This window comes from Thalassophryne amazonica, chromosome 17, assembly GCF_902500255.1.
Source record: "Thalassophryne amazonica chromosome 17, fThaAma1.1, whole genome shotgun sequence".
Taxonomy (NCBI): domain Eukaryota; kingdom Metazoa; phylum Chordata; class Actinopteri; order Batrachoidiformes; family Batrachoididae; genus Thalassophryne; species Thalassophryne amazonica.
In genome coordinates this window covers 70027398-70055078 of record NC_047119.1, presented here as the reverse complement: position 1 = coordinate 70055078, position 27681 = coordinate 70027398, and the positions used below count along the sequence as shown (strand labels likewise).

General features: G+C 42.3%; 1 protein-coding gene across 1 annotated transcript in view; it reads left to right on the top strand.

Moving 5' to 3' along the window:
• Nucleotides 1–27681, top strand: part of lmo4a (LIM domain only 4a) — a 59794-nt gene that overhangs the window by 14151 nt on the left and 17962 nt on the right. The window contains exon 2 of the mRNA XM_034192825.1: nt 14610–14848. Coding sequence (XP_034048716.1) covers nt 14616–14848 — 233 coding nt within the window. The 5' untranslated portion in view covers nt 14610–14615. The remainder of the gene's footprint in view (nt 1–14609; nt 14849–27681) is intronic.

Below are 27681 nucleotides of genomic sequence, written 5' to 3'. Positions count from 1 at the left end.
GGGTGGGATTTGAACCCGGAACCTTCTGAACTGAAACCAAGCGCATTAACCACTTGGCCACCACCCCTGCCTGTGTGTGTATATATATATATATATATATATATAATATATGTGTATATATATATATATATATATATATATATATATATATGTGTGTGTGTGTGTGTGTATATGTATGTATATATATATATATATATATATATATATATATATATATGTATATATGTATATAGCTTTATATTGTAAGGCAAAAGCCATACAATAATTACAGAAAAACCCCAACGGTCAAAACGACCCCCTATGAGTAAGCACTTGGCGACAGTGGGACATATATATATATATACACAATACTCATAGCCCAATTTTATAGCCTTAAGAGTGTGCATATCATGAATGCTTGGTCTTGTTGGATTTGTGAGAATCTACTGAATCTACTGGTACCTTGTTTCCCATGTAACAAGAAGAAATATACTCAAAACCTGGATTAATCTTTTTAGTCACATAGCACTACTATTATTCTGAACACTACTGTACATGACAGACCTCTATGTGTCTGGATGTCAGTTATATCTATAATTACAAATATAGTCACTGCACCTCCTGACGTATCAGCAGTTACCATATTTTATTTATTTTTGGACTAAACCTCACACCAGAGTACAAGTTGCATCTGTCAAAAATGCATGAAATATATTTTGTAACAATCTGGAAAGCGTTTTCAGTCATATGCAAGCCTACAACCTTCTAGAGTTACCCACTAATCCACTGTGCTGTCATTTACTTATTTATATTGCATTTTCAATACTATCCCAGCTTTTTCTGGTTTGAGGTTGTAATGTATAATCTGAATATTTAATAAAACTCCCAAAGTTTATGAGTACTGGAAGCAACAACATGCTTTCACATAGAGAAATTTTAACAACAATACAAAAGGTACCCATAACAGTTCTTCGTATCATTTGAAAATTTTACACTCCATCAACACTTTAGCAGGGAAGAACAGTGAGGGAAGCCAACAAGACTCCCATGACAACTCTGAAGGAGTTATGGGCTCCTGAGGCTGTGATTGGAGAAACAACACAGTCCAGTTTTTGTCTGTTGTGACACCTGTCACAACAGACAACAGACCGTTTGTCTGTTGTGACAAAGGTATTGGCATTGCAGAGCAGCTCAACCTCAGGTGTCTCTCAGTCTGACTCAGAGACATGAGTGCACCTGTCAACATAAACAAAACTACTTAAAAAAAGGTATTAAAACCTGTTGCATTGTGTCAACTTTCAGTTACAACCTTGTTTTGTTTACCAAGTGCTGGACATTCCATTGATTTTCACCTTGTTTGAAACTGATGACACCAGAACAAAATGACAGGTGCGACTAGAAGATCCACTCCCACAAACTCGACATTATACAGCTGCCAAACTGAACTCCAACTCACAAAACACTGAATACACAAAAATGTTGGTGTGAAAGTCAGTGGGGTTAATGAAATGGTGATTTATTTTTTGGCTTAACCATCTGTCTGTCACTGCCAGGTGACACATGGACGTCCTCTTGGCTGTTTCCAATTGCAGGGATCCTCAGTATCCGGGATCACTGACAAACTAAGGCAGCTGACTTTTCCTCACAATGCAAGTGGAGCACATCATCATCCGTCATGAAATAGACAAAAGCCCTCTCACATTTAGTTCATTTGGAAGAAGGATGTTTGGATATTTGAGCACAGGACTGTAGTTCAGCAGTCCATCTGTGTTCAGAGATCACATCTCCACCAGTTGTTGATGTAATTTGAGGATCTCTGGGGGATACACAGTCACACATCTGTCTGACGTTATGTTTCGGACAGTAATGTTGTCAAATCAAATTCTATATGGTTTGTCAGAAATTTCAGCTCATGATCCTGTGGTAGTGTCTCTTATAATGCAGGAGACAGTCAGGGACATTTAGATTATTACAGGCTTTTTTAAGAGTTGAAGTAACGTGAATTTCTCCACTGTGAGATCAGTAAAGTCTTATCTTAAAATATCTGACAGTTTTCTGAGATATAACACGTTCAGTCAATCAATGTCCTTTTTTTTTAACCAGGTAAAAACTCAATGAGATTAAAACCTCTTTTTTTAAGAGTGACCTGACCAAGAGGGTAGCACAAAACAAATGACAGCAAACACACAAAACAAATAAAACACAAAACATTACTTGTTTTGGACACGGATCAATCACTTATTGCTACTTTCACAGGTGGTGGTCGTGTGCTTAGAGCATATCACCACTCGGTGCATGAAGACATAAAGGCCTCAGTGCAGGGACAAATTTAAAGAAGTCTTGACCAATTCCAGTGCAAGTGCTTTTGGACGGTGTTCTGTTCCACTGTTCTATTTACATACACTAGCCTGGTAAACCAGACCCATAATTCACTTCACAAATAAATTTGCTTTGGGAAAGGGTTTGAACCCCCTCCCATTTACAGCCATTTCCTCTTGGCTGAATGAAGGACAATTGCAACTGTTTATGTCATATGAGGTGGGCTTTACGCAATGATTTGCACCAAAGTGTGACTGTGCATCTCCCACTGATTATGGAATATTTGAAACAGCTTCCCTTCTGTTTTGAAGGACCTGGACAGTATCTGTAAAAGAAAAACAGCAAGCAGCTCTAAAAGCCTTCCTTTGTAAGATGGATGCACTTGCCCTACTAACAACTGCACAATGGTTAACACTTGTCTGGTTGTCACTTTGCCTACATACAGTAGTGTTCAGAATAATAGTAGTGCTATGTGACTAAAAAGATTAATCCAAGTTTTGAGTATATTTGTTATTGTTACATGGGAAACAAGGTACCAGTAGATTCTCACAAATCCAACAAGACCAAGCATTCATGATATGCACACTCTTAAGGCTATGAAATTGGGCTATTAGTAAAAAAAAAAAGTAGAAAAGGGGGTGTTCACAATAATAGTAGCATCTGCTGTTGACGCTACAAACTTAAAACTATTATGTTCAAACTGCTTTTTTAGCAATCCTGTGAATCACTAAACTAGTATTTAGTTGTATAACCACAGTTTTTCATGATTTCTTCACATCTGCGAGGCATTAATTTTGTTGGTTTGGAACCAAGATTTTGCTCATTTACTAGTGTGCTTGGGGTCACTGTCTTGTTGAAACACCCATTTCAAGGGCATGTCCTCTTCAGCATAAGGCAACATGACCCCTTCAAGTATTTTGACATATCCAAACTGATCCATGATACCTGGTATGCGATATATAGGCCCAACACCATACTAGGAGAAACATGCCCATATCATGATGCTTGCACCACCATGCTTCACTGTCTTCACTGTGAACTGTGGCTTGAATTCAGAGTTTGGGGGTCGTCTCACAAACTGTCTGCGGCCCTTGGACCCAAAAAGAACAATTTTACTCTCATCAGTCCACAAAATATCCTCCATTTCTCTTTAGGCCAGTTGATGTGTTCTTTGGCAAATTGTAACCTCTTCTGCACGTCTTTTATTTAACAGAGGGACTTTGCGGGGGATTCTTGCAAATAAATTAGCTTCACACAGGCGTCTTCTAACTGTCACAGCACTTACAGGTAACTCCAGACTGTCTTTGATCATCCTGGAGCTGATCAGTGGGTGAGCCTTTGCCATTCTGGTTATTCTTCTATCCATTTTGATGGTTGTTTTCCATTTTCTTCCACGCGTCTCTGGTTTTTTTTTTTGTCCATTTTAAAGCATTGGAGATCATTGTAGATGAACAGCCTATAATTTTTTGCACCTGTGTATAAGTTTTCCCCTCTCCAATCAACTTTTTAATCAAACTACGCTGTTCTTCTGAACAATGTCTTGGACGTCCCATTTTCCTCAGGCTTTCAAAGAGAAAAGCATGTTCAACAGGTGCTGGCTTCATCCTTAAATAGGGGACACCTGATTCACACCTGTTTGTTCCACAAAATTGACCAACTCACTGACTGAATGCCACACTACTATTATTGTGAACACCCCCTTTTCTACTTTTTTTATTAATAGCCCAATTTCATAGCCTTAAGAGTGTGCATATCATTAATGCTTGGTCTTGTTGGATTTGTGAGAATCTACTGAATCTACTGGTACCTTGTTTCCCATGTAACAATAAGAAATATACTCAAAACCTGGATTAAGCTTTTTAGTCACATAGCACTACTATTATTCTGAACACTACTGTAACATGCAACATTGCTGTGATTGGTTGTATGTTTATCCATTAACGTCCAGAAGCAGTTTTGTCTGCATCCAATGGTACTGCCCCCCGGAAATGAAATGTAAATGGAGAGGTACCAGGCTAATTCTCAAACTGAGAAGAATGAAGGAGGATGAAATACAGCATAAAAATATGGTACAAACCATCAGAATTGACACATGATTTGCTTCATGGTTTCAGGAGAAGAAATGCACTGTAGTGTAAGTTGTACCAGAAGATTCAGATTGTAAGCATTCGTTCAGAATCAGTTTACTGACAGTATCTCTAAACAGCAGCAGGTGTCCCCATTAGTCATCAACTGTCAGCCAACAGGAAACATGCATGTTCCTTAAAACATCAAAGTTCTCACTCACCTCTTGCCATTTACAGATTGCCAACCAGACACTCCCTCCTTCACCCCACTGCCACCAGTTGGTCCCTGTCCACTGTCTGGGAGAAGGTTCTGCCCCTGCCTTTTCCAAGTGTAGAATTCAAGATCATCATACAGCGATTCTCTGTTGTGACAGGGACCTATGCCAAAGAATGTGCTGATATTCTGTACATAATCTTAATGTCTTAAAATATTCAACTTTATTTAATTTGCTTTCCAAATCTTTCTGGTACAAGTTGTCACTAGGGTCTTTTCTGATCCCACCATTCAAGAACCTGAACAGGTTTGAGTAGAGGTCACAGGAGATCACATATTTTCCTTGAATACCTTCTGCAATTACAGCTGATTAGTCACCAAAGCAGTGTGTTCACCTAACCAACTGACCACACCTGAATTGCTTACTTAGACACGCAGGGTAGTTTTGATGGAGTGTGAAGAGGAGCCAGCTCCAATTTTTTGAACAGGAGTGAGACTAAGAGCAACCTCAAAATTAGTGAAGCATATAATCTTAATGTCTTAAAATGTTCAACTTTATCTTGCCTTCCAAGTCTTTCTGGTATAACTACTTGCTGGCTGCTTTTCTGATCCCACCGTTCAAGAACCTGAACAGGCTGTTGGCCTCCAACAGATTTCCTACATGTTATTCCTCGCATGATTACTGTAATTCTCCTCCTTGATGATTATTCCTCACTCTATAGTGTTTCCTTTCAGTATGATGGTTTCCTCTTGTTCTTAGTGTTATTCTCTTCTATGTTAGACATCCTCTGTGTTTGACATCTGCTCTGTGTATTTCCAGTAACTTTGCTTCCTGTTCACACACTTCCAGGCTCACGTGCATTTTGTTTTGCTTACTAATTGTTCCAAACATGTTCAAAATTTATTAGCGAATTATTTTTCTGCAAACAGTTAAAAAATGTCTGTAAAACAGTTGTAAGCATTTGCAAATGGTTGTAATGTGTCGCTAAAGATCTTTTTGGTTTGAAACCACTCTCTGACCCAAACAGGCTTAAATCCCCTGTCCACATTCATCCTGTTAGGTTGCGCTTGGCTTCCCGATAGAACAAAATTACAAAATGGTAAACTCTTGGGATAATCACCAACCCCGCCACAATCCCACATGCATGGTGATCCTGGAGTGCGCCGCCCACCATCTGGAGTGTTGGGATCATTGGGATAATCGGGAGCAAAATTTTTGACTGTTCAAAATTTTGATGCCGACAGTAATAATCAGGAACTCAACTGGGTCATCAGCAAGCTTGCAGCAATTTAACTGGGCCATCTGCAGTGTCCCGGGAACCGTCCTGCAAGGTGACAGTATTAGACTTGTACCAAACACTGATGCAGCTCTGAACCCGATCTGTTATCCTAAAGTTCATCGTGGCAGCGCAGCAAGCAGGCGGCAAAATATTCCATCCCGTGAATAGGTGTCACCAGTGGCAAGGTCACTGCCAGCTTCGGCTCCACCCCTTTTTGCAGCTTCAGGTGCTGTTTGTGTCCCGATTTCTATCTGGAACCCACCTGGAAACTAACGGAAACATGTGGACACTAGACAAAGCAATTTTTCCTCAGAAGCAGCAGCACATTGGTCTTCTTAATTTCCATATTCTGGAAATCCATCTTCTACGAGGTCTATTAGAAAAGTATCCAACCTTATTATTTTTTCAAAAACCATATGGATTTGAATCACGTGTGATTACATCAGACATGTTTGAACCCTCGTGGGCATGCGAGAGTTTTTTCACGCCTGTCGGTTACGTCATTCGCCTGTGGGCAGTCTTTGAGTGAGGAGTCGTCCACCCGCTCGTCGATTTTTTTTTTTCATTGTTTAGGAATGGCTCAGAGACTGTTGCTTTGTTTGATAAAAAATTTTTCAAAACTGTAAGGCACAACTGAGTGGACACCATTCAATAAATTCAGCTGGTTTTCCGTAAAAATTTTAACGGCTGATGAGAGATTTTGGTCTGGTAGTGTCGCTTTAAGGACGGTCCACGGCACCTGACGGCGATCTGCGCTTCGAGGCGGCAGCGTCTCGCCGTTTCAAGTTGAAAACTTCCACATTTCAGGCTCTGTTGACGCAGTAAGTCGTCAGAGAACAGAGAACTTTCAGAAGAAGTCGGCATGAGGAGTTTATTCGGACATTCCATTGTTAACGGTCATTTTGTAATGAAAGAACGTGCGGGCAGAGTCGCATGTCAGGCTGGACCCGACCGCGGGGGGTCGCGGCAGGAAAAACACCTCCGTTGGAAATCTTAACGGGCAAGTTGGAACATGGCCAAGCTGTTAAACAATTTCTCAGTTACTCACTTGTTGAAAGCCATTAAAAGCCGCCTGAATTCTACAAATGGTTTTCAACACGGAGGTGTTTTTCCTGTCGCGGCGCACACAGATTTGCTTTATATTGTAAGGCAAGGCCATACAATAATTATGTAAAACCCCAACGGTCAAAACGACCCCCTGTGAGCAAGCACTTGGCTACAGTGGGAAGGAAAAACTCCCTTTTAACAGGAAGAAACCTCCAGCAGAACCAGGCTCAGGGGGGGGCAGTCTTCTGCTGGGACTGGTTGGGGCTGAGGGAGAGAACCAGGAAAAAGACATGCTGTGGAGGGGAGCAGAGATCGATCACTAATGATTAAATGCAGAGTGGTGCATACAGAGCAAAAAGAGAAAGAAACAGTGCATCATGGGAACCCCCCAGCAGTCTACGTCTATAGCAGCATAACTAAGGGATGGTTCAGGGTCACCTGATCCAGCCCTAACTATAAGCTTTAGCAAAAAGGAAAGTTTTAAGCCTAATCTTAAAAGTAGAGAGGGTGTCTGTCTCCCTGATCTGAATTGGGAGCTGGTTCCACAGGAGAGGAGCCTGAAAGCTGAAGGCTCTGCCTCCCATTCTACTCTTACAAACCCTAGGAACTACAAGTAAGCCTGCAGTCTGAGAGTGAAGCGCTCTATTGGGGTGATATGGTACTATGAGGTCCCTAAGATAAGATGGGACCTGATTATTCAAAACCTTATAAGTAAGAAGAAGAATTTTAAATTCTATTCTAGAATTAACAGGAAGCCAATGAAGAGAGGCCAATATGGGTGAGATATGCTCTCTCCTTCTAGTCCCCGTCAGTACTCTAGCTGCAGCATTTTGAATTAACTGAAGGCTTTTTAGGGAACTTTTAGGACAACCTGATAATAATGAATTACAATAGTCCAGCCTAGAGGAAATAAATGCATGAATTAGTTTTTCAGCATCACTCTGAAACAAGACCTTTCTGATTTTAGAAATATTGCGTAAATGCAAAAAAGCAGTCCTACATATTTGTTTAATATGCGCTTTGAATGACATATCCTGATCAAAAATGACTCCAAGATTTCTCACAGTATTACTAGAGGTTTTGATGCAGTCGTAGCGTGCTCGTGGTTTCTCTAGCTGATTCGAGCCAGGTGTCCGCTTCACAAAACCAGGCCATTGAGGGCAGCCGAGGACCAGCTGCTGCAGCCTCCAGTAATCTGCTGGGAAGGGCAGTCGTAAAGCCAAACATGCCCTTGCTGAAATTAGATGCTCTGGAGGACAAATTGTGCCGCTGTAGATCATTTGGAAAATGAAATCTACCCTGCAATTATTTTATGTTGTTGTTGGCACTAATTCTAAGTGATAGACGGGGCTGCAGCGTCGCTGGCTCATTGCTGCGGCGCACACACAGCTACAGTTGGACTTGACATGTTTTAAAAGCATTATTAATCCCAGCTGTGCATGAAATTGGTGCATTTTTATCATAGTACAATGAGAATGGGAGCAGCACTGTCCATTTTGTCCAGTGGTGCACATCAAATACTGTTTCCACCAGTGAAGGCATTTTGATGCCATTCATTAAAGCAGCTTTATCGCTAGCTGTTTTATTTTGAAAATCTTTTACAATTAACTTAGATTTTGTTTCCACAAGGAGCTCCATGAAATTTCCAGAATGTGCAGCGTCCTGTTTTCTGTTAGAACAGTTGATGGAGGACCAAATGCTGCATGACTCTGGGGGCTTGTGTGTGTGTGTGTGTGTGTGTGTGTGTGTGTGTGTGTGTGTGTGTGTGTGTGTGTGTGTGTGTGTGTGTGACTGCATAAATAACATGTTCCACTTCAGTTTACAAGGAAGAAATTTGTAAGAGTGTTCCATGATGCATAACACAAAATATAATATCCGTAAAAAGTAAGTCCCTTTCGCAGCTCCCTTGTTTGGACTCGGGGTCGCTACAGCAAATCCAAGTTGGATCTGCATGTTGAATTGGCACAAGTTTTACGCCGGATGCCCTTCCTGACACAACTCCACATTACATGGAGAAATTTGGCAGGGGTGGGATTTGAACCCGGAACCTTCTGCACTGAAACCAAGCGCATTAACCACCCCTGCTACAAAATATAATATCTGTAATTTCTCCAAAAATATTACTCCTGTCAACTTTCCGTTTTCGCGGTGTTCATCCTTGATCCAAAATACAAAAGCATACCAAACAGGAAATGTCAGCTCTCCCCAGTTTTTCCATGATCGTATGCATGTACACAGAGGTCACTTGGCTTTTAATATATAGATAATGAGAAGAAAACATCCCCTCCATCAGAGTGCATGAAAGGTTTCACCAAAGCAGGACACAAAGTTGTAAAGTTTTACATTAACATTGTAAAATAAACACACTGTTCTTTTATATGCTGAACTATAATTGATTAAATTTCAGGAAGTTTCAGTTGCCTTTGGCAGTGGGCCAAAACAAAGGGAACGGGAGGTGGACCAAATGTGGCCCACAGGCCCCACATTGGGCAACATAGTTGGAGATATAGAGAGGAAGGAGAAGACTGTGGTTCAGTTAAATTCCTCCAACATACCTTCTGCTAGTTTGTGTGAACTTAGAAAGTAACGACCATTAAACAAGATTTATCAGAAATCTTCCAAATGTGACTGTACTTTTCTCTCGGCTGTGACTAAACCTTTTACACAACCGCTGTGACATTTCTCAAGTATTAATAGGAATATTTCATTTGCAGTGTTAGGCACAGTGACTGTGTTAATGAGCCACTAACGAGCTGTTTCCCCGAAGCTGTCTGTCACCAGAAAAACCATTAAAGAATCACAATATTTTATACCTTGTTTTTATATCACACTTCTGGCTTCATATGGAAACAATCTCATACAAACATACATACAACCCTGGCAATAATTATGGAATCACCGGCCTCGGAGGATGTTCATTCAGTTGTTTAATTTTGTAGAAAAAAAGCAGATCACAGACATGACACAAAACTAAAGTCATTTCAAATGGCAACTTTCTGGCTTTAAGAAACACTATAAGAAATCAGGAAAAATAATTGTGGCAGTCAGTAACGGTTACTTTTTTAGACCAAGCAGAGGGAAAAAAATATGGACTCACTCAATTCTGAGGAATAAATTATGGAATCACCCTGTAAATTTTCATCCCCAAAACTAACACCTGCATCAAATCATATCTGCTCATTAGTCTGCATCTAAAAAGGAGTGATAACACCTTGGAGAGCTGTTGCACCAAGTGGACTGACATGAATCATGGCTCCAACACGAGAGATGTCAATTGAAACAAAGGAGAGGATTATCAAACTCTTAAAAGAGGGTAAATCATCACGCAATGTTGCAAAAGATGTTGGTTGTTCACAGTCAGCTGTGTCTAAACTCTGGACCAAATACAAACAACATGGGAAGGTTGTTAAAGGCAAACATACTGGTAGGCCAAGGAAGACATCAAAGCGTCAAGACAGAAAACTTGAAGCAATATGTCTCAAAAATCAAAAATGCACAACAAAACAAATGAGGAACGAATGGAAGGAAACTGGAGTCAACGTCTGTGACCAAACTGTAAGAAACCGCCTAAAGGAAATGGGATTTACATACAGAAAAGCTAAACGAAAGCCATCATTAACACCTAAACAGAAAAAAACAAGGTTACAATGGAAGGTTACTAAGGTTACTAAGGAAAAGCAATCGTGGACTGTGGATGACTGGATGAAAGTCATATTCAGTGATGAATCTCTAATCTGCATTGGGCAAGGTGATGATGCTGGAACTTTTGTTTGGTGCCATTCCAATGAGATTTATTTATTTATTTATTTATTTTTCAAGATGATAATGCATCTTGCCATAGTGCAAAAACTGTGAAAACGTTCCTTGCAAAAAGACACATAGGGTCAATGTCATGGCCTGCAAATAGTCCGGATCTTAATCCAATTGAAAATCTTTGGTGGAAGTTGAAGAAAATGGTCCATGACAAGGCTCCAACCTGCAAAGCTGATCTGGCAACAGCAATCAGAGAAAGTTGGAGCCAGATTGATGAAGAGTACTGTTTGTCACTCATTAAGTCCATGCCTCAGAGACTGCAAGTTGTTATAAAAGCCAGAGGTGGTGCAACAAAATACTAGTGATGTGTTGGAGTGTTCTTTTGTTTTTCATGATTCCATAATTTTTTCCTCAGAATTGAGTGATTCCATATTTTTTCCTTTTTCCTTGGTCTAAAAAAGTAACCGTTACTGACTGCCACAATTTTTTTTCCTGATTTCTTATAGTGTTTCTTAAAGCCAGAAAGTTGCCATTTGAAATGACTTTAGTTTTGTGTCATGTCTGTGATCTGCTTTTTTTCTACAAAATTAAACAACTGAATGAACATCCTCCGAGGCCGGTGATTCCATAATTTTTGCCAGGGGTTGTATATGTGAGAGGATCAGCTCCTGCTGTGGTGCAGCGTCGCGCATGTGTGTTCTGAATGACACGGAGCTCCATTAAAGTGACAGCACGTCACTTGACATGCAGTCAACTTTTTTCACGGGACTCGTCAACATCGAACCCCAAATCACAAGGAGTCGGGATGGTTTGGAAAATGCAGATTTCCAAAAACTCAGTAATTCTTACATTTCCTGTGACTTCTGTTTCATTGCAGACAGTATGAAGTCAAATATTTAAAGCTTTTTGTGATCAGCTTTATTTTGCTTATTAATATATGAGGTGCATCCAAAAAGTATCCGACATTATTTTTTCCCACAGAATCAAATGCAGCATATGTGATGTCATTTGGTGACGAGGTGTCAGGAACCTTCTTATGCGTGACTTTTTTTTTTTTGCTAGTCAGCAGAGCACATCAGACACGAGCACCAAGCCACAGAGTACAGACATGAACTGCGCCTCCATCAGATTTTCACGACGATACGACTTGAGGCCACCTACAAGACGAAATAACCAAATGATTGACAGAGTACAGACTTTGGTCATGATTGTGTCACCATACAAGAACTTGCGGAGGATGTGGGGATTAGCACAGGTTCCACTTTGACAGAGGATCTGGGAATGTGGAGAGTGTCAGCAAAATTTGTGCCAAAGCAGCTGATGGGGGAGAGTCTTCCCACCTGATGCGGAGGATACTCCTCAGGCATCGTTGGTGGAGTCACTCCAAGGTATTCAGGTGGCGGCGGTAGATGGTCTAGGCCTCAGATCCATACAGCAGAGCTGGCATGACAACAGCTTTGTTGTCATGCCAGCCGTGAGGATTTTCATCTCATGTCAGTATCAGACGATGGTGTTAGTGATGATGAGATCATGTTTGGGGCACTTTGTGAGAAGCAGGGTGCCACTGACATTGCACTTAGTCACAGTTTCTCCCGATGATTCTGTTCGGTTGTTTCCGACCTGGGCTTTAATTCGCTGAGGAGGATGAGCTTGTCACATGTGAGGATAGCAGGTAGAATAGTGTCCAACTTGGTGTAGAAGGTTTCCTTCTCTTCATGGTCAGTGTTAAGTGTTGACAGTCATGACTGTGCCATGGTGTTCACTTGCAAGTTGGAGATTGAGTGTCATCAGTCGTTCACTGACACCTATCAGGAGTTCAGACTGTTTTGGAAAGAGAGAGTTCTTGATGGCAAAACCTGTGCTGTGGAGTTGTTGTTTCTCATCAGGAAGATCTTACCAGAACAAAGGGTAGACCTCTTGCTCCTCCTGCACCTGGCCTTCGCATGCTTTTCTTGTTTTGGTCAAGGAGACTGTCAAGGTCAATTTTGTGGAGTTTGTGACAGATGAGACCTCTTCACCTGTCCCATTAGCCAGACTTTGTTGTCATCAAGGGTCATATGTTGCATGTACCAAATTTGATCACTTGTGTTTTTGTTTTTTGGACAGCAGAGCTGGTGACCCTCTGGACAAATTAATCCAGAGAGGCTAAGGTGAAGCAGATTATGTTTACGGCACCATTTCTAGCCCCCTCTCTCTTCAGGGTAAGGAGAGCGGATTCTAAATAGAGCTGCTCAGTTGCAGATGCAGCTGGCAAAACAAAAGTCAGGGTCTGTCATGGTATGGGGTTATGTCAGTGCCCTTGGCAAAAGTGATTGTCAGTTCTGTGATGCAACATTAATGCAGAAATATACATTGAGGTTTTAAAACAACATATGCTGCCATCAAGGCAACATCTTTTTCAGGGATGTCCATGCATTTTTCAACAAGACAATGCAAAACCATATTCTATTTTTCCTTCCCACTGTAGCCAAGTGCTTGCTCACAGGGGGTCGTTTTGACCGCTGGGGTTTTACATAATTATTGTATGGCCTTGCCTTACAATATAAAGCGCCTTGGGGCAACTGTTTGTTGTGATTTGGCGCTATATAAAAAAATTGATTGATTGATTGATTGTGCACATTACAAAGGCATGGCTGCAGAACAAGAGGATGTGGTTGCTGGATGGACCTGCTTGCAGTCCTGACCAGTAGAGAATGTGTGGACAGTTTTGAAATGAAAAAAAAAATGCAACAATGATGCCACTGTACTGTTGCACATCTTAAGACATGTTTGCAGGGTGAATGGAACAAAATAACACTTGTTGTCAAGTTGCTCACGAACAAAAATGTCTGAGGTCAGAGTGCAAACCTGAGCTTTCAGTGGAAGATGCTAGGGCAGGAATAGTTTCTTGGATTGGTGGATTTTTTTTTTTCCTGTGTGTGTGTGTGTGTGTGTGTGTGTGTGTGTGTAAATGATTTCTGTGCAGTACAGGGTCACACGACTGACCAAGCTACTGACCTGGTTACAGCTCCAGTTATTTCCCCGTTCTCTTGTTAAAGACTTTTTATCCCTCCAGTATGAAATACATGGAGATATACCTATCAACCTGTCCGCCTCCTGTCCATCCGTTTTAGCTTGTTAGCGCGATATGTCAAGAGCCACTTGACCAATTTCATTCATATTTAGCATAAGTGTGTACTTGGGTGATCCTCTGACACCAGTCGATTACAGATTTGTGGGGACCAGGGGGATGTCATCTCCTGATGACTGTTGTTTGTCATTTTTCAGTAATTTCTGGATTCAGCAGTTGGTCCAGACAACCTTCTCGTAGTTTCTGTGAGAAGTTGATTTTACCGTGTCAGTATGTTCTGATGGCTGTAGGTCAACAAGCGGTCAAAACCAAACTACTTTCAAGAACTTCGTTGCAGTGCAGAAGCTCATCAGAGCCATGTGTGAACTGAATATATCTGGAGGACCAACATGAAATTCTTTTGGCGGGTGACTTCAACATTGCACAGCTTTGACGTCTTGTACTGAAACAGAATTATTTTTATTTCACTTCTCTTCTTGGGAAGCACGGTGGATTAGTGGCTAGCACTGGTGCCTCATAGCAAGAAGGTCATGAGATCATTTCCCGCCCTTTCTGTGTGGAGTTTGCATGTTCTCCCCATGTTTGCGTGGGTTTCCTCCCGACACTCTGGTTTCTTTCCACAATAACAAAAATATGCTTATTTAGAGTCTGCTGTTTCTCTGCCCCTGACCAAGGCAGAGTCTCTATATCTGGAATTGGTCCCCAGGTGCCAGACTGTGGCTGCCCACTGCCCCCAGTGGTTGGATTGTGACTACCTGTAATTAGCATGGTTAAACGCAGAGGACAGATTTGGTTGTTTGTATGTATATGTACAGTATGTATTATATGTACAGTGACGATAAAGACTCTATTCTGTTCTCTTATGCTCACACCGTGCTCAGGTTGCTATGGTGAACAGCAGGGCAGAGGCGCCCACTGTGACTGTAATGGGTGGTGGTGAGGGGAGGTCCTGTGCAGGATGTGGAGGTCGAATCGCAGACCGCTTCCTCCTCTTCTCCATGGAGCGCTACTGGCACACGCGCTGTCTGAAGTGTTCCTGCTGCCAGGCTCAGCTGGGCGAGTACAGCAGCACCTGCTACAGCAAAGGAGGCATGATCCTCTGCAAGAATGACTACATCAGGTCAGTGCGTAACTTCATTCCCTTAAAAAAAATTGTGCTAAATTTGTACTTTACATGCAGGTTTTTCTACCTTGGAGGCTGTTGATGATAAACCAGAATATTCTGTCATATTTGTTTTAACTGTGATTGGATTTTCATGATGCTGGACAAAAGGTTTTCCAACACAAACTCTGACACATACTTTCTTATTCCTTTATAGCCCCATCACACTAGAGGCTGAATGAGCTTGAATCCCGTCCAAATGAAAATTCAACCCACATTCGGGTCGTGTCGAGGCACAGTCGCAAACGTCGGACAGCATTCTGAGCACAGTCTAAACAGTTGGGCACAGTTGTGCAGCCGCCCCAAATGTTTTGCTCATGTTCAAAACAATCGCAGTGCAGTCGACGTGGAAAAACAATCAAACGGCAGTCGATGTGCAGTCTGACCGCAATCTGACTGCGTTCTACATATTGTCACAGCGTGGAAACAGCATTCGTAACAGTCTGATCACGCTCGGGAGACATTCGCCATGATCAGCCACGTCAAATCTTACGGGCATGTCCAGAATGTGTCACGGGTGAGCCGTACATGCACCTCCACTGGATTCTGTTTGGGGTTCTCAAAGGAGATATTTTTTGTGCAATGCCTGTGCCATGCATTCATCTTGTGAACTACACGTTAGCAACCAAACCGAAATCACCATGTGTCACTACGAGTCAATGTGTCCCACAGCCACGGGGCACCACACACACACATCTGAATGGGGTGTTATATCCATAATAAACCTTAAATTACAGATACATTGTCATGCCCTCTCATGGGTTACATAATGTACAGTTGTATACAAAAGTTTGGGCACCACTGATGATTTTCAGGATTTTCCTTTATAAATCATTGCTTGTTTGGATCAGCAATTTCAGTTAAATATATCATATAGCAGACAAACACACTAATATTTGAGAAGTGAAATGAAGTTTATAGGATTTACAGAAAGTATGCAATAATTATTTAAATAAAATTAGGCAAGTGCATAAATTTGGGCACCCCAACAGAAAAAATACATCAATATTTAGATCCTCCTTTTGCAGAAATAACAGTCTCTAAATGCTACCTATAGCTTCCAATGAGAGTTTGGATTCTGGTTGATGTTATTTTGGACCATTCTTCTTGACAAAACATCTCAGGTTTGTTGTTTTCCGAGCATGGACAGCCCGCTTAAAATCACACCACAGATTTTCCGTAATATTCAGGTCTGGGGACTGAGATGGCCATTCCAGAATGTTGTATTTGTTCCTCTGCTTGAATGCCTTAGTAGATTTTGAGCAGTGTTTAGGGTCATTGTCTTGTTGAAAGATCCAGCCCCGGCGCGACTTCAAATTTGTCACTGATTCATGAACATTGTTCTCAAGAATCTGCCGATATTGACTGGAATCCATGTGACCCTTAACTTTAACAAGATTCCCAATGCTGTTTTTCAGCCATGCATACCGCCCCTTGTTACGTCCAAATAATTCAATTTTAGTTTCATCAGTCCACAGCACCTTATTCCAAAATGAAGCTTACTTGTCCAAATATGCTTTAGCATACCTCAGGTGACTCTGTTTGTGGCGTGAATGCAGAAAAGGCTTCCTCTGCATTACAGCATCATACAGCATCTTCTTGTGCAAAGTGTGCTGTATAGTTGAACAATGCACAGAGACAGTATCTGCTGCAAGATCATGTTGTAGGTCTTTGGAGCAGGTCTGTGGGTTGACTATGACTGTTCTAACCATTCTTTGCTTAAGCTTATCTGAGATTTTTCTTGGCCTGCCACTTCAGGCCTTAACTAGTACTGTGCCTGCGGTCTTCCATTTCCTCACTATGTTCCTCACAGTGGAAACTGACAGCTGAACTCTCTGAGATAGCTTTTTGTATCCTTCCCCTAAATCGTGATGTTGAGCAATCTTTGTTTTCAGGTCATTTGAGAGTTGTTTAGAGGCTCCCATGTTACTACTCAGTAGAAGAGATGCAAAGAAGAGAAACGTTTGCAAATGACCACCTTAAATACCCTTTCTCATGATTGGATTCACCAGATTAAAAGGTCAAGGGTCAGTGAACTTACCAAACCAATTTCGTGTTCTAATAATTAGTGCTAAATGTATTCAAATCAATAAAATGACAAAGGTGCCGAAATTTATGCACCTGCCTAATTTAAATAATTATTGCACACTTTCTGTAAATGCTACAAACTTCATTTCACTTCTCAAATATCAGTATGTTCATTTGCTATATGATATATTTAACTGAAATTTCTGATCCAGACAACCAATGATATTTAAAGGAAAATCATGAAAATGATCAGGGGTGCCAAAACGTTACGTTAAATACGTTAGCTGTATTTTAACATCCAGTATCGGCAGGTCTTGTGAAAAGGGCAGACATAGCGCTGTCACACACATACTTCTCTGTCCGTGTTTGACATCCAGACTTTTAGACATCAGGTAGGAATTGATCCTTATTCATCTGGCACTCGGTGTGCATTATTTAGAGTCCTAGTGCATTCCACATAGTCATACTGTGGTCCAAAAACGTTTGACCTGCAATCGTACACATACATATGGTCATGCACTGCACAGTTGAGGTGGGATCTGCCCACATTTTTAGCGGTTGTACAGTATTCGTACATGGCTGTCCAAATGTCTGTCCCTCAGGACTGTGCCTCGAAGTTTGGCTTTTTTGTTCCCCATTCTGGCTGATTCAGCTTGGCTTGTGCTCGTTCGTACTAAGTGTGACGGGGCCCTTACCTTTCAGTGGTAGATGCCGTGGTATTACTGAGTGATTTTCCAGAAGCACCAGTGTTGTGCATTTGTTAAACTATTATACTGGGTTTGATTCCTGGTCATGCTGTCAGTGTCCTTGGACAGAATTTGTGTCAGACTGGTGTTCCATCCAGGAGTAGTAGAAGACTTTCATCCACTTCATGCTACAGTGTCCAGGATGTCCAGGCCTGATGGGCCATGTGTAACTCTTGACAACAGTCACATTATTACACTCAACAAAAATATAAACGCAACACTTTTGGTTTTGCTCCCATTTTGTATGAGATGAACTCAAAGATCTAAAACTTTTTCCACATACACAATATCACCATTTCCCTCAAATATTGTTCACAAACCAGTCTAAATCTGTGATAGTGAGCACTTCTCCTTTGCTGAGATAATCCATCCCACCTCACAGGTGTGCCATATCAAGATGCTGATTAGACACCATGATTAGTGCACAGGTGTGCCTTAGACTGCCCACAATAAAAGGCCACTCTGAAAGGTGCAGTTTTATCACACAGCACAATGCCACAGATGTCGCAAGATTTGAGGGAGCGTGCAATTGGCATGCTGACAGCAGGAATGTCAACCAGAGCTGTTGCTCGTGTATTGAATGTTCATTTCTCTACCATAAGCCGTCTCCAAAGGCGTTCCAGAGAATTTGGCAGTACATCCAACCAGCCTCACAACCGCAGACCACGTGTAACCACACCAGCCTAGGACCTCCACATCCAGCATCTTCACCTCCAAGATCGTCTGAGACCAGCCACTCGGACAGCTGCTGAAACAATCGGTTTGCATAACCAAAGAATTTCTGCACAAACTGTCAGAAACCATCTCATGCTCATCTGCATGCTCTTCGTCCTCATCGGGGTCTCGACCTGACTCCAGTTCGTCATCGTAACTGACTTGAGTGGGCAAATGCTCACATTCGCTGGCGTTTGGCACGTTGGAGAGGTGTTCTCTTCACGGATGAATCCTGGTTCACACTGTCCAGGGCAGATGACAGACAGCGTGTGTGGCATCGTGTGGGTGAGCGGTTTTCTGATGTCAATGTTGTGGATTGAGTGACCCATGGTGGTGGTGGGGTTATGGTATGGGCAGGCGTCTGTTATGGATGAAGAACACAGGTGCATTTTATTGATGGCATTTTGAATGCACAGAGATACCGTGACGAGATCCTGAGGCCCATTGTTGTGCCATACATCCAAGAACATCACCTCATGTTGCAGCAGGATAATACACTGCCCCATGTTGCAAGGATCTGTACACAATTCTTGGAAGCTGAAAGTGTCCCAGTTCTTGCATGGCCGGCATACTCACCTGACATGTCACCCATTGAGCATGTTTGGGATGCTCTGGACCGGCGTATACGACAGCGTGTACCAGTTCCTGCCAATATCCAGCAACTTCGCACAGCCATTGAAGAGGAGTGGGCCAACATTCCACAGGCCACAATTGACAACCTGATCAACTCTATACGAAGGAGATGTGTTGCACTGCATGAGGCAAATGGTGGTCACACCAGATACTGACTGGTATCCCCCCCAATAAAACAAAACTGCACCTTTCAGAGTGGCCTTTTATTGTGGGCAGTCTAAGGCACACCTGTGCACTAATCATGGTGTCTAATCAGCATCTTGATATGGCACACCTGTGAGGTGGGATGGATTATCTCAGCAAAGGAGAAGTGCTCACTATCACAGATTTAGACTGGTTTGTGAACAATATTTGAGGGAAATGGTGATATTGTGTATGTGGAAAAAGTTTTAGATCTTTGAGTTCATCTCATACAAAATGGGAGCAAAACCAAAAGTGTTGCGTTTATATTTTTGTTGAGTGTATTTATCAGCGGCATGAGTCTGTTTGTCTGAGCTGTCCTACATGGAGTGATTTCAATTTCAATTTATTTAATTTCAATTTATTTTCATTTATATAGCGCCAAATCACAACAGAGTTGCCTCAAAGGTCTAACCTTACCAACCCCCAGAGCAACAGTGGTAAGGAAAAACTCCCTCTGAGGAAGAAACCTCAAGCAGACCAGACTCAAAGGGGGGACCCTCTGCTTTGGCCATGATACAAACATAAATTCCAGAACAATTCACGGACAAATATACAAGAAATGCTATTGGCGCACAGGACAGGAGGATCGCCAACACGAATACAACTCCCATCTCTGGATGGAGCTGCACCTTAAAACAGAGAAACAGAATCAGGCATCATAAAGACAAAAAATACTGTATAATTTGCCAGCATTAAACAACAAGAAAAACAGAAGAAATACTAAGGTGATCGCCAGCCACTAGCCCTAAACTTCACTAAAAGACCCAGAATTTAGGTAAAGTTGAGGCCGCGGCCCGCTCCAATTACTAATAAATGAATTAAGAGTAAAAAGCGTAAAACAAAACTGTACCAGTATGCTAGCTATATGAAAGGGAAAATAAGTGCGTCTTAAGTCTGGACTTGAAAGTCTCCACAGAATCTGACTGTTTTATTGACGCAGGGAGATCATTCCACAGAACAGGGGCACGATAAGAGAAAGCTCTGTGACCCGCAGACTTCTTATTCACCTTAGGGACACAAAGTAGTCCTGCACCCTGAGAACATAAAGCCCGGGCCGGTACGTAAGGCTTAATTAGGTCAGCTAGGTAGGGAGGTGCCAGTCCATGAATAATTTTATAGGTTAGTAGTTAGTGATTCAGTACGATGTTGTATCATCTATGTTCTGGAGCGTCCCTGTGCATGAAAATACCAACAGACTTGATTTATTTGTGTCACAGTGTTAATGTAACTGATCATTATTTTCATTATCACAGGCGTTGAACTGTTTAGTTCACTGCATAGATTTCACTTCATTTCATAAAATGGTGAAAAATGCCATTCTGAGTACAGAACTGTGGGTTTTTGTATGCTCACTTAACGGCATCTGTATCTCCTGTGTCATTTTGTTGGCAAAATGACTGAAAACTAAATTCAGTGAAACACTTTGGTATGTCCTGGCAGTTTATACAGTGAAACCTTAGATTGAATCTGCACACAAAGATGATGCCAAGACATTATATTTTTGCACATACAGATCCAGCTTAAAGCCACCTTTTATCCAGTCTGCATGTACAGCTGGACCTGTGTCAGGAAAAGCATCTGGTGCCTTAATGGACGTGTGGCCTTAGCTGGGTGTGTTCAGCCACTGAAGAGCCGGCACACATAAGAATTCAGCTGTCCGGTCTTGGGTATAGCAGGGAGGGATGAAGGGACGCAGGGCAAGAATATAAATATGTGCTTGATATAGAAAAAGACAGCTTGGAACTCAGACCCTGGGGTGTACGGGCCAGTGCATTCTCAGTGCCAGTCCAAAATCCGCATGAATGAGGAGTGTTGAGTCAGGAAGAGCATCTAGACTGAATTTTGCCAAAACAAACAAGCAAATCACACATCAAATTTCAGTACTAGATTAGTTGAGACTCTGGTTTAAAAAAAAAAATAGAAATTACTGTCAGTGTTACTACGGTCCAGCAGGGTGCTAAGAGAAGGAGTGCTACTGTTGGTTGAAGAATAGAGGGAGAAGAAAGTGTTCCAAGGCAGTGGGAGAGGAAGAATATTTCAGATTATTGAAGTGAGAGTAGAAAGTTTGAATGTTAGCAGTGTGACAGTATGATATGATGGAGAACAAGAGAACAAATGAAAGAAAAATGAAAGCCAGGAGCATTGGAGGTGTGTTCAAACTTTTCTCTCACTGTGTAGATGAAGGGAGAAATTGTGTCGGATGAATTCTGAAGAAAAGTATAGTGAGTGTATGACAGAGTGATGAGTTCCCATTAGGAAATTAAGAGTAATGATGAATGTCATCAGTGCATATGCCCCACAAAGGGCCTGTGAGAAGAAGGAGAAAGAAGGTTTTTTTAAGGGAGTTAAATAAGGTGGTAGAGAGTGTACCCAAGGATGGAATGGTGGTAATTGGAGCAGACTTCAAAAAAGGGAACATAGATGATGAGGGAGTAATGGGTAGATATGATATCAAGACAAGATTTGCAAAAGAGCAGGTGGTGGTGGATTTTGCACACAACATGAAGTGACTGCCGTGAACATTTATTTTAAGAAAGAAGAACAGAGGGTGACATATAAAAGTGGAGCAAAGTGTACACACGTAGACTGTGTCCTATGCAAGATACAACCTGAAATAGCTGGACAGCATCAGATGGTGGTTTGTGAAGAATTTGAAAAGAGTAATCAAGAGTCAGATGGTGGAAGCTGAAGAGGAATACTACTAGAGCTCGACCGATATATCGATATTATCAGCCAATATAAGCCCTTTTCAAAGTACTCACTATCGGCCGAAATTTTGCCGATAGAACGCCGATAATTTCTCAGAAACAAGAACAGTTACTAAAATAATGTTTGTGTCAGCAATGTAAAATGTCCTTGCACTGTTTGTCCAGTAGATGGAGCTCTGACTCCAGTCAACTGAGAGCTGCTTACACCCCTGCTTAAATGTGTTCATCACTGGTAGTTCGCCGTCACACTGCACTGATTGGCTGACAAAAGCATACAAGTAAGTTTATAAGGATCTATATCCTTATCCTGAACCTATATCTAAGTTGCAGCAACAAGAGGTACAAGATCAGATGTTTTTCACAACTCTTTTTAAGGATATGTATTTGCTCATTTTACAAAGGTTTAATTCTTGATTGCATTTTTTTGAACTTGAAAATTCTTCTCTGTTATAAAGTTAATCAATACGAGGACAAAGCTTCAGGTTTTAGCTCATACCTTCTTTGTTAAGGGTCCAAAAAGAACATTTTATTCATTAAAAAATTAATAATATATCGGCTGATTTATCGGCTATCGGCAAATCAGCCTATTTATCGATTATCAGCATTTTTTTTCCATCCAAATATCGTTATCGGCATCGGCCTCAAAAAATCCATATCGGTCGGGCTCTAAATACTACATACTGCAGGATGACTGGACAACTACTGAGGAAGTGGTGAGGGAGACACTATGAAGGATGAAGGTTCTGGGAGTTATACTGGAAAGAAGGAGGATGAGGAGACTTGGCGGTGGAATGAAGATGTTCAGGAAAGTAAAACGAGGAAGAGGTTGGTAAAAAAAAAATTAATTGGGGTAAATAGAGAGAGGTGAAGAAATTAGAAGAACAAGGGAATGTGGTGTAATGTTAAGAGAGAGGTGTCAAAGGGGAAAGCATATAGGGAGCTGTAGCATGTGATTGTCAACATGAAAGAAAGAGAAACAGACTCGTACTGACTGACCAGACAGAGACAGGGTTGGAAAGGACCAGATGGTGCCCTTTCCAGCCCTGCAGGTTAGGGCAATAAAGGATACAGATGCATACTGACAAATAACAAGAGTGTAGATAAAGTGGAGGAAATACTTTGAGGTGCTGATGAATGAAGAAAGTGAGATGGAGAGAATGGTGGATGAGAGTTAATGAGGAAGTGTAAAAGACTAGTAATGAGTAAGGATGTAGTGTGAAGTGTGAGAGGCAGGATGGAATGGCTGGAAAAGAGTGGCAGGAGTGATTTGGGACAAAAAGTTATTCCACAGCAATGAAAGGAAAATTTTACGATGGTAGTGAGACCATGGACTGTACTGGGCAAACCCTCCATGATGTCAACCCACAGGTTTTCTGAAGAGACGGGAAGAGCTATTTTGAATCTCCGATGGTACTGCTCTGGGTGTCACCATTATGGCAATACTTATTCTACCTACTTCCCAGCAAATCCATAAAGGGGTAAAGAGGTGGAGCCTGGGCGAGATGACAAATGAAGCCCAAACACACTATCATCTCAAGATTACTGAACGAACAGGTTAACCTTGGTTCAGGTGTTCTATTAAATCCTCTTTTGGAGACTGGCCAGTGGTTTTCATAACTGGTGGCTTCATGTTGTGGGTATTAAACATTATGCCCAGTTTATTTCCTCAGTAATCATGGATTAACTGGACCTGATTAGCTGACAAAAGTGCTAACACCACTAGCAAATGAACTTAAAGCTGTACGGCTAATCAAATTTCATAAAATTGACAATGTTTAGTTTTTACCAACATCCAAGCATTATAATGTCGGTTTATTTTTCAAGCGTGTTGCAAAATTACAGCTCATTTTAATGAAAAGAACAGATTTATCAGGGGAATTCCATAATGAACATTTTATGTTCCCTTTAACTGCAGGAGGAAGCGTGTGTGTCCATGCATGAGGTTTCCAAATTAGCGGAAAGTTACCTTGCATGATGCGTGTACACGGGGTGTGCATGCTAACATCTGTAAATCACTTCATTGGTGTTATAGCAGGGGTGGTGGCCAAGTGGTTAATGTGCTTGGTTTCAGTGCAGAAGGTTCTGGGTTCACATCCCACCCCTGCCACATTTCTCCATGTAATGCGTCAGGAAGGGCATCCAGCGTAAAACCTGTGCCAATTCAACATGCAGAATCACCTTGGATTTGCTGTAGCGCCGCCGAGTGCAAACAAGGGAGTAGCCGAAGGGACATACTTTTACTTCATTGGTGTTATGTCTTTACAAAAACATCATTTGTAGATTTAGAAGTCTTTTATTTCTTCCTAACGTTTACAAAATACATCAGAAACATTTATATAGGAATAAGCTGTTTCAGAGCATCTTGGTTTATTTCGTTCCAGCGAGCAACCAGCTGACGTCACTGTGCATCTCTACTCTCATTGGCTATCACCATGTGCTTCCCAGCATCCCTCGCACATATCGGGGGAAGCCCCCACAGGATCTGTAAAGGGTCTGGTGTGGTGTTCTTTTGACAGTGGACAGGGGCAAATGTCCACACCACACAGACTGACAGTTATGGAACAGTTATGGACTCTGGGAATGTGGAACATTACCACTCTAGTGGGGAAGGAGCCTGAGCTTGTGCCGGAGGTTGAGCAATAACAACTAGAAATAGTTGGGTTCACCTCTACTCACAGCATGGGCTCTGGAACCAAACTCCTGGAGAGGGGCGGATTCTCTCGTTTTTGGCGGTGTCCAGGGTGAGAGGTGCTGGGCGGGTGTAAGGATACTCACATGTCCCCGGCTGAGTGCCGTTATTTTAGAGTTTTCCCCGGTGAATGAGAGGACCTAGAGTGCATCTATCCATTTACCATCTGGATCAGATGCTCAAAGCACTTTACAATAATGCCTCACATTCATCCCGATGTGAGGGTGCTGCCATACAAGGTACTCACTACACACCGGGAGCAACTAGGGGATTAAGGACCTTGCCCAAGGGCCCTTACTGATTTTCTGGTCAGGCTGGGATTTGAACCGAGGATCCTCTGGTCTCAAGACCAACACTTAACAACTTGACCATCACTTCCCCTACTAGACCATCACGTCCCCTAACAAACACCCATATTGTCCATAAGAAACACCTTGTTCAAACACAAGGGTGTTCATAAGTACATGTGATACCACAACACCCTAGGTCAAAGGTCATTGATCAATTTTGTAATCGTGTCATCAGACCTGTGACCATGTGTCTTGGACACTCAGGTGAAGAGAGGAGCGGAGCTGTCAACTGATCACCACCTGGTGACGAGTAGGCTTGGTGGGGTAAGCTGCCAAGCTGACTTGGAAGACCTAAATGTGTTGTGAGGGCTTTCTGGGAACGTTTGATGGAAGAGCCTGTCTGGACAGCCTTCAACTCGTACCTTTGAAGAAACTTCTCCCAGATGCTGATGGAGGTTGGGGACATGAAAACGGAGTGGTCCATGTTCAAGGCCTCCATTACTGAGGTGCCTGCTTTGAGCTGTGGCCAGAAGGTTGTCAGTACTTTTTGTGGCAGCAATTCAAGAACCTGCTGGTCGACTGAAACGGTAAGGGAAGGAGTCAGGCTGAAGAAGGAGTCCTTTTGTGTTTGGTTGGCATAGAGGTCTCCGGAATCAGTGGACGGGTATCAGCAGACCAGAAGGACTGCAGCCTCAGTGGTGGCTGAGGCAAAAATTCAAGCATAGGAGGATTTTGGAGAGGCCATGGAAAATAACTTTTGGTCATCTTCAATGCAGTTCTGGCAAACAGACAGGTGCCTCAGGAAAGCACTTTGAGGATTTCCGTCACCCTACTGACATGCCCTATGTCAAGGAGGCAGGGATGGAAGATTTGGGCGGATCTGGTGCCATCAAGATCTGGTGCCATTACACCAGAAGTGACTGAGGTAGTCAAAAAAACACATTGATGTCAAGTCACCGGGGGCACACGAGATTCGTCCTGATTTGCTGAAGTCCCTGGATGTTGTTGGGCTGTCATGGCTGGCACGCTTATGCAACATCACACAGAAGTCGGGACAGTACCTCAGGATTGGCGAACTGGGGTGGTCAGCCCCATTTTTAAAAAAGGGGACTGGAGAGTGTGTTCCAAATGTAGAGGAATCACACTTCTAAGCCTCCTTGGGAAAGGCTATGCAAAGGTACTAGAGAGGATACTTAAACCGTTAGTCGAATGTCAGATTCAGGAGGAGAAAGCTGTTTCTGTCCTGGTTGCTGACCAGTTGACCAGCTCTTTGCCCTTACAAGGATATTGGCGGAATCTTGGGAGTATGACCAACCAGTCTACATGTATTATGTGGACTTGGAAAAGGTGTATGACTGGGTCCCTCGGGGTATATCCTGTGGGAGACTATGGGGTACCAGATTCACTGCAATGTGCAGTCCAGTCTCTATGTGACCAGAGTAAGAGCTGTGTCTGCATTTCCGGCATTACATCAGACCTGTTTCTGGTGGGAGTTGGACTCTGCCAGGGCTGCCCCTTGTCACCAATCCTGCTTGTAATGTTCATGGACAGGATTTCAAGGTGCAGTCAGGGATCAGAGGGTGTCCAGTTTGGTGACCTCAGAGTTTTATCTCTGCTTTTTGCAGATGATATGGTTCTGTTGGCTTCATCAGACAGTGATCTCCGATAAGTACTGAGCAGGTTTAAAGCAGTGTGTCAAGTGGCTGTGGTGAGCATCAGTACCTCCAAATCTGAGGCCATGGTCCTCTGTCAGAAAATGGTAGATTGCCCCTTTTGGGTCAGGGAAGAGTTACTGCCCCATGTGGAGGAGTTTAAGTATCTCGGGGTCTTGTTCATTGAAGTGGGATAAATTGAAGTGGGAGATTGATAGACAGATTGGGTTGGCGTCTGAAATCTTACAATTGTTGTACAGACCATTGTACCTTAGCCACAATGGTCTCTACAAAGGTACAATGGTCTGTAGCTGAGCCAGAAGCTGAGCCAATTTACCAGTTGATTTAAACTCCTGTCCTCACATGTATTCATGAGCTTTGGGTAATGACTGAAAGAATAAAATCACGGCTACAAGCGGCAGAAATTAGATTCCTCCGTTGGGTATCTGGGCTTACATTCTTGGACAGGGTGGGAAGCTTGATTATCCAGGAGGGACTCAGAGTAGAGCTGCTGCTTCTTCACATTGAAAGAAGCCAGTTGAGGTGGTTTGGACATCTGGTGAGGATGCTCCCTGGTCATGTACCTAAGGAGGTCTTCTAGTCATGTCCAACCGGAAGGAGTTCCTTGGGATCCACTGGGAAGAATTACAGGACTTGGCCAAGGATATGGAAGTGTGGGATGAGCTGCTTGCTCTGCTGCCACCGTGACTTGGCGGCTGAAAATGAAGGAAAAAAAAATTCTTTTAAAACCCAAAGGCTGTACACTTAAAAAAAAAAAAAAAAAAAAAAAAACACCTGATAGAAATGCTGGAGCACAGATGTTTTAGGTGTAGGACGAATCGTCCACTAGGACAATTAACCAATTAATTACTGTAGAATCTAATTACCACTAGATACCGTATATATCCAATTAATATTAATTTTGATCCGTCTAGTCCTCTTAGTTGTAGAGATGTACAAAAAAGTTTTTTCAGATCACGTTTTCCTTGAACTGGACCTTTGACCAAACTACTCCAAAATGTAACCACATCTAGATTTCTATCAAAGAAGACAGAGTGTAATTCCGTCCCTACAGTGCACGTTGCTCTTCTGTTGTTCAGAAACTTCCTATTGAGCAAACGCTGCTGGATGCCTCAATTCATCTTTGC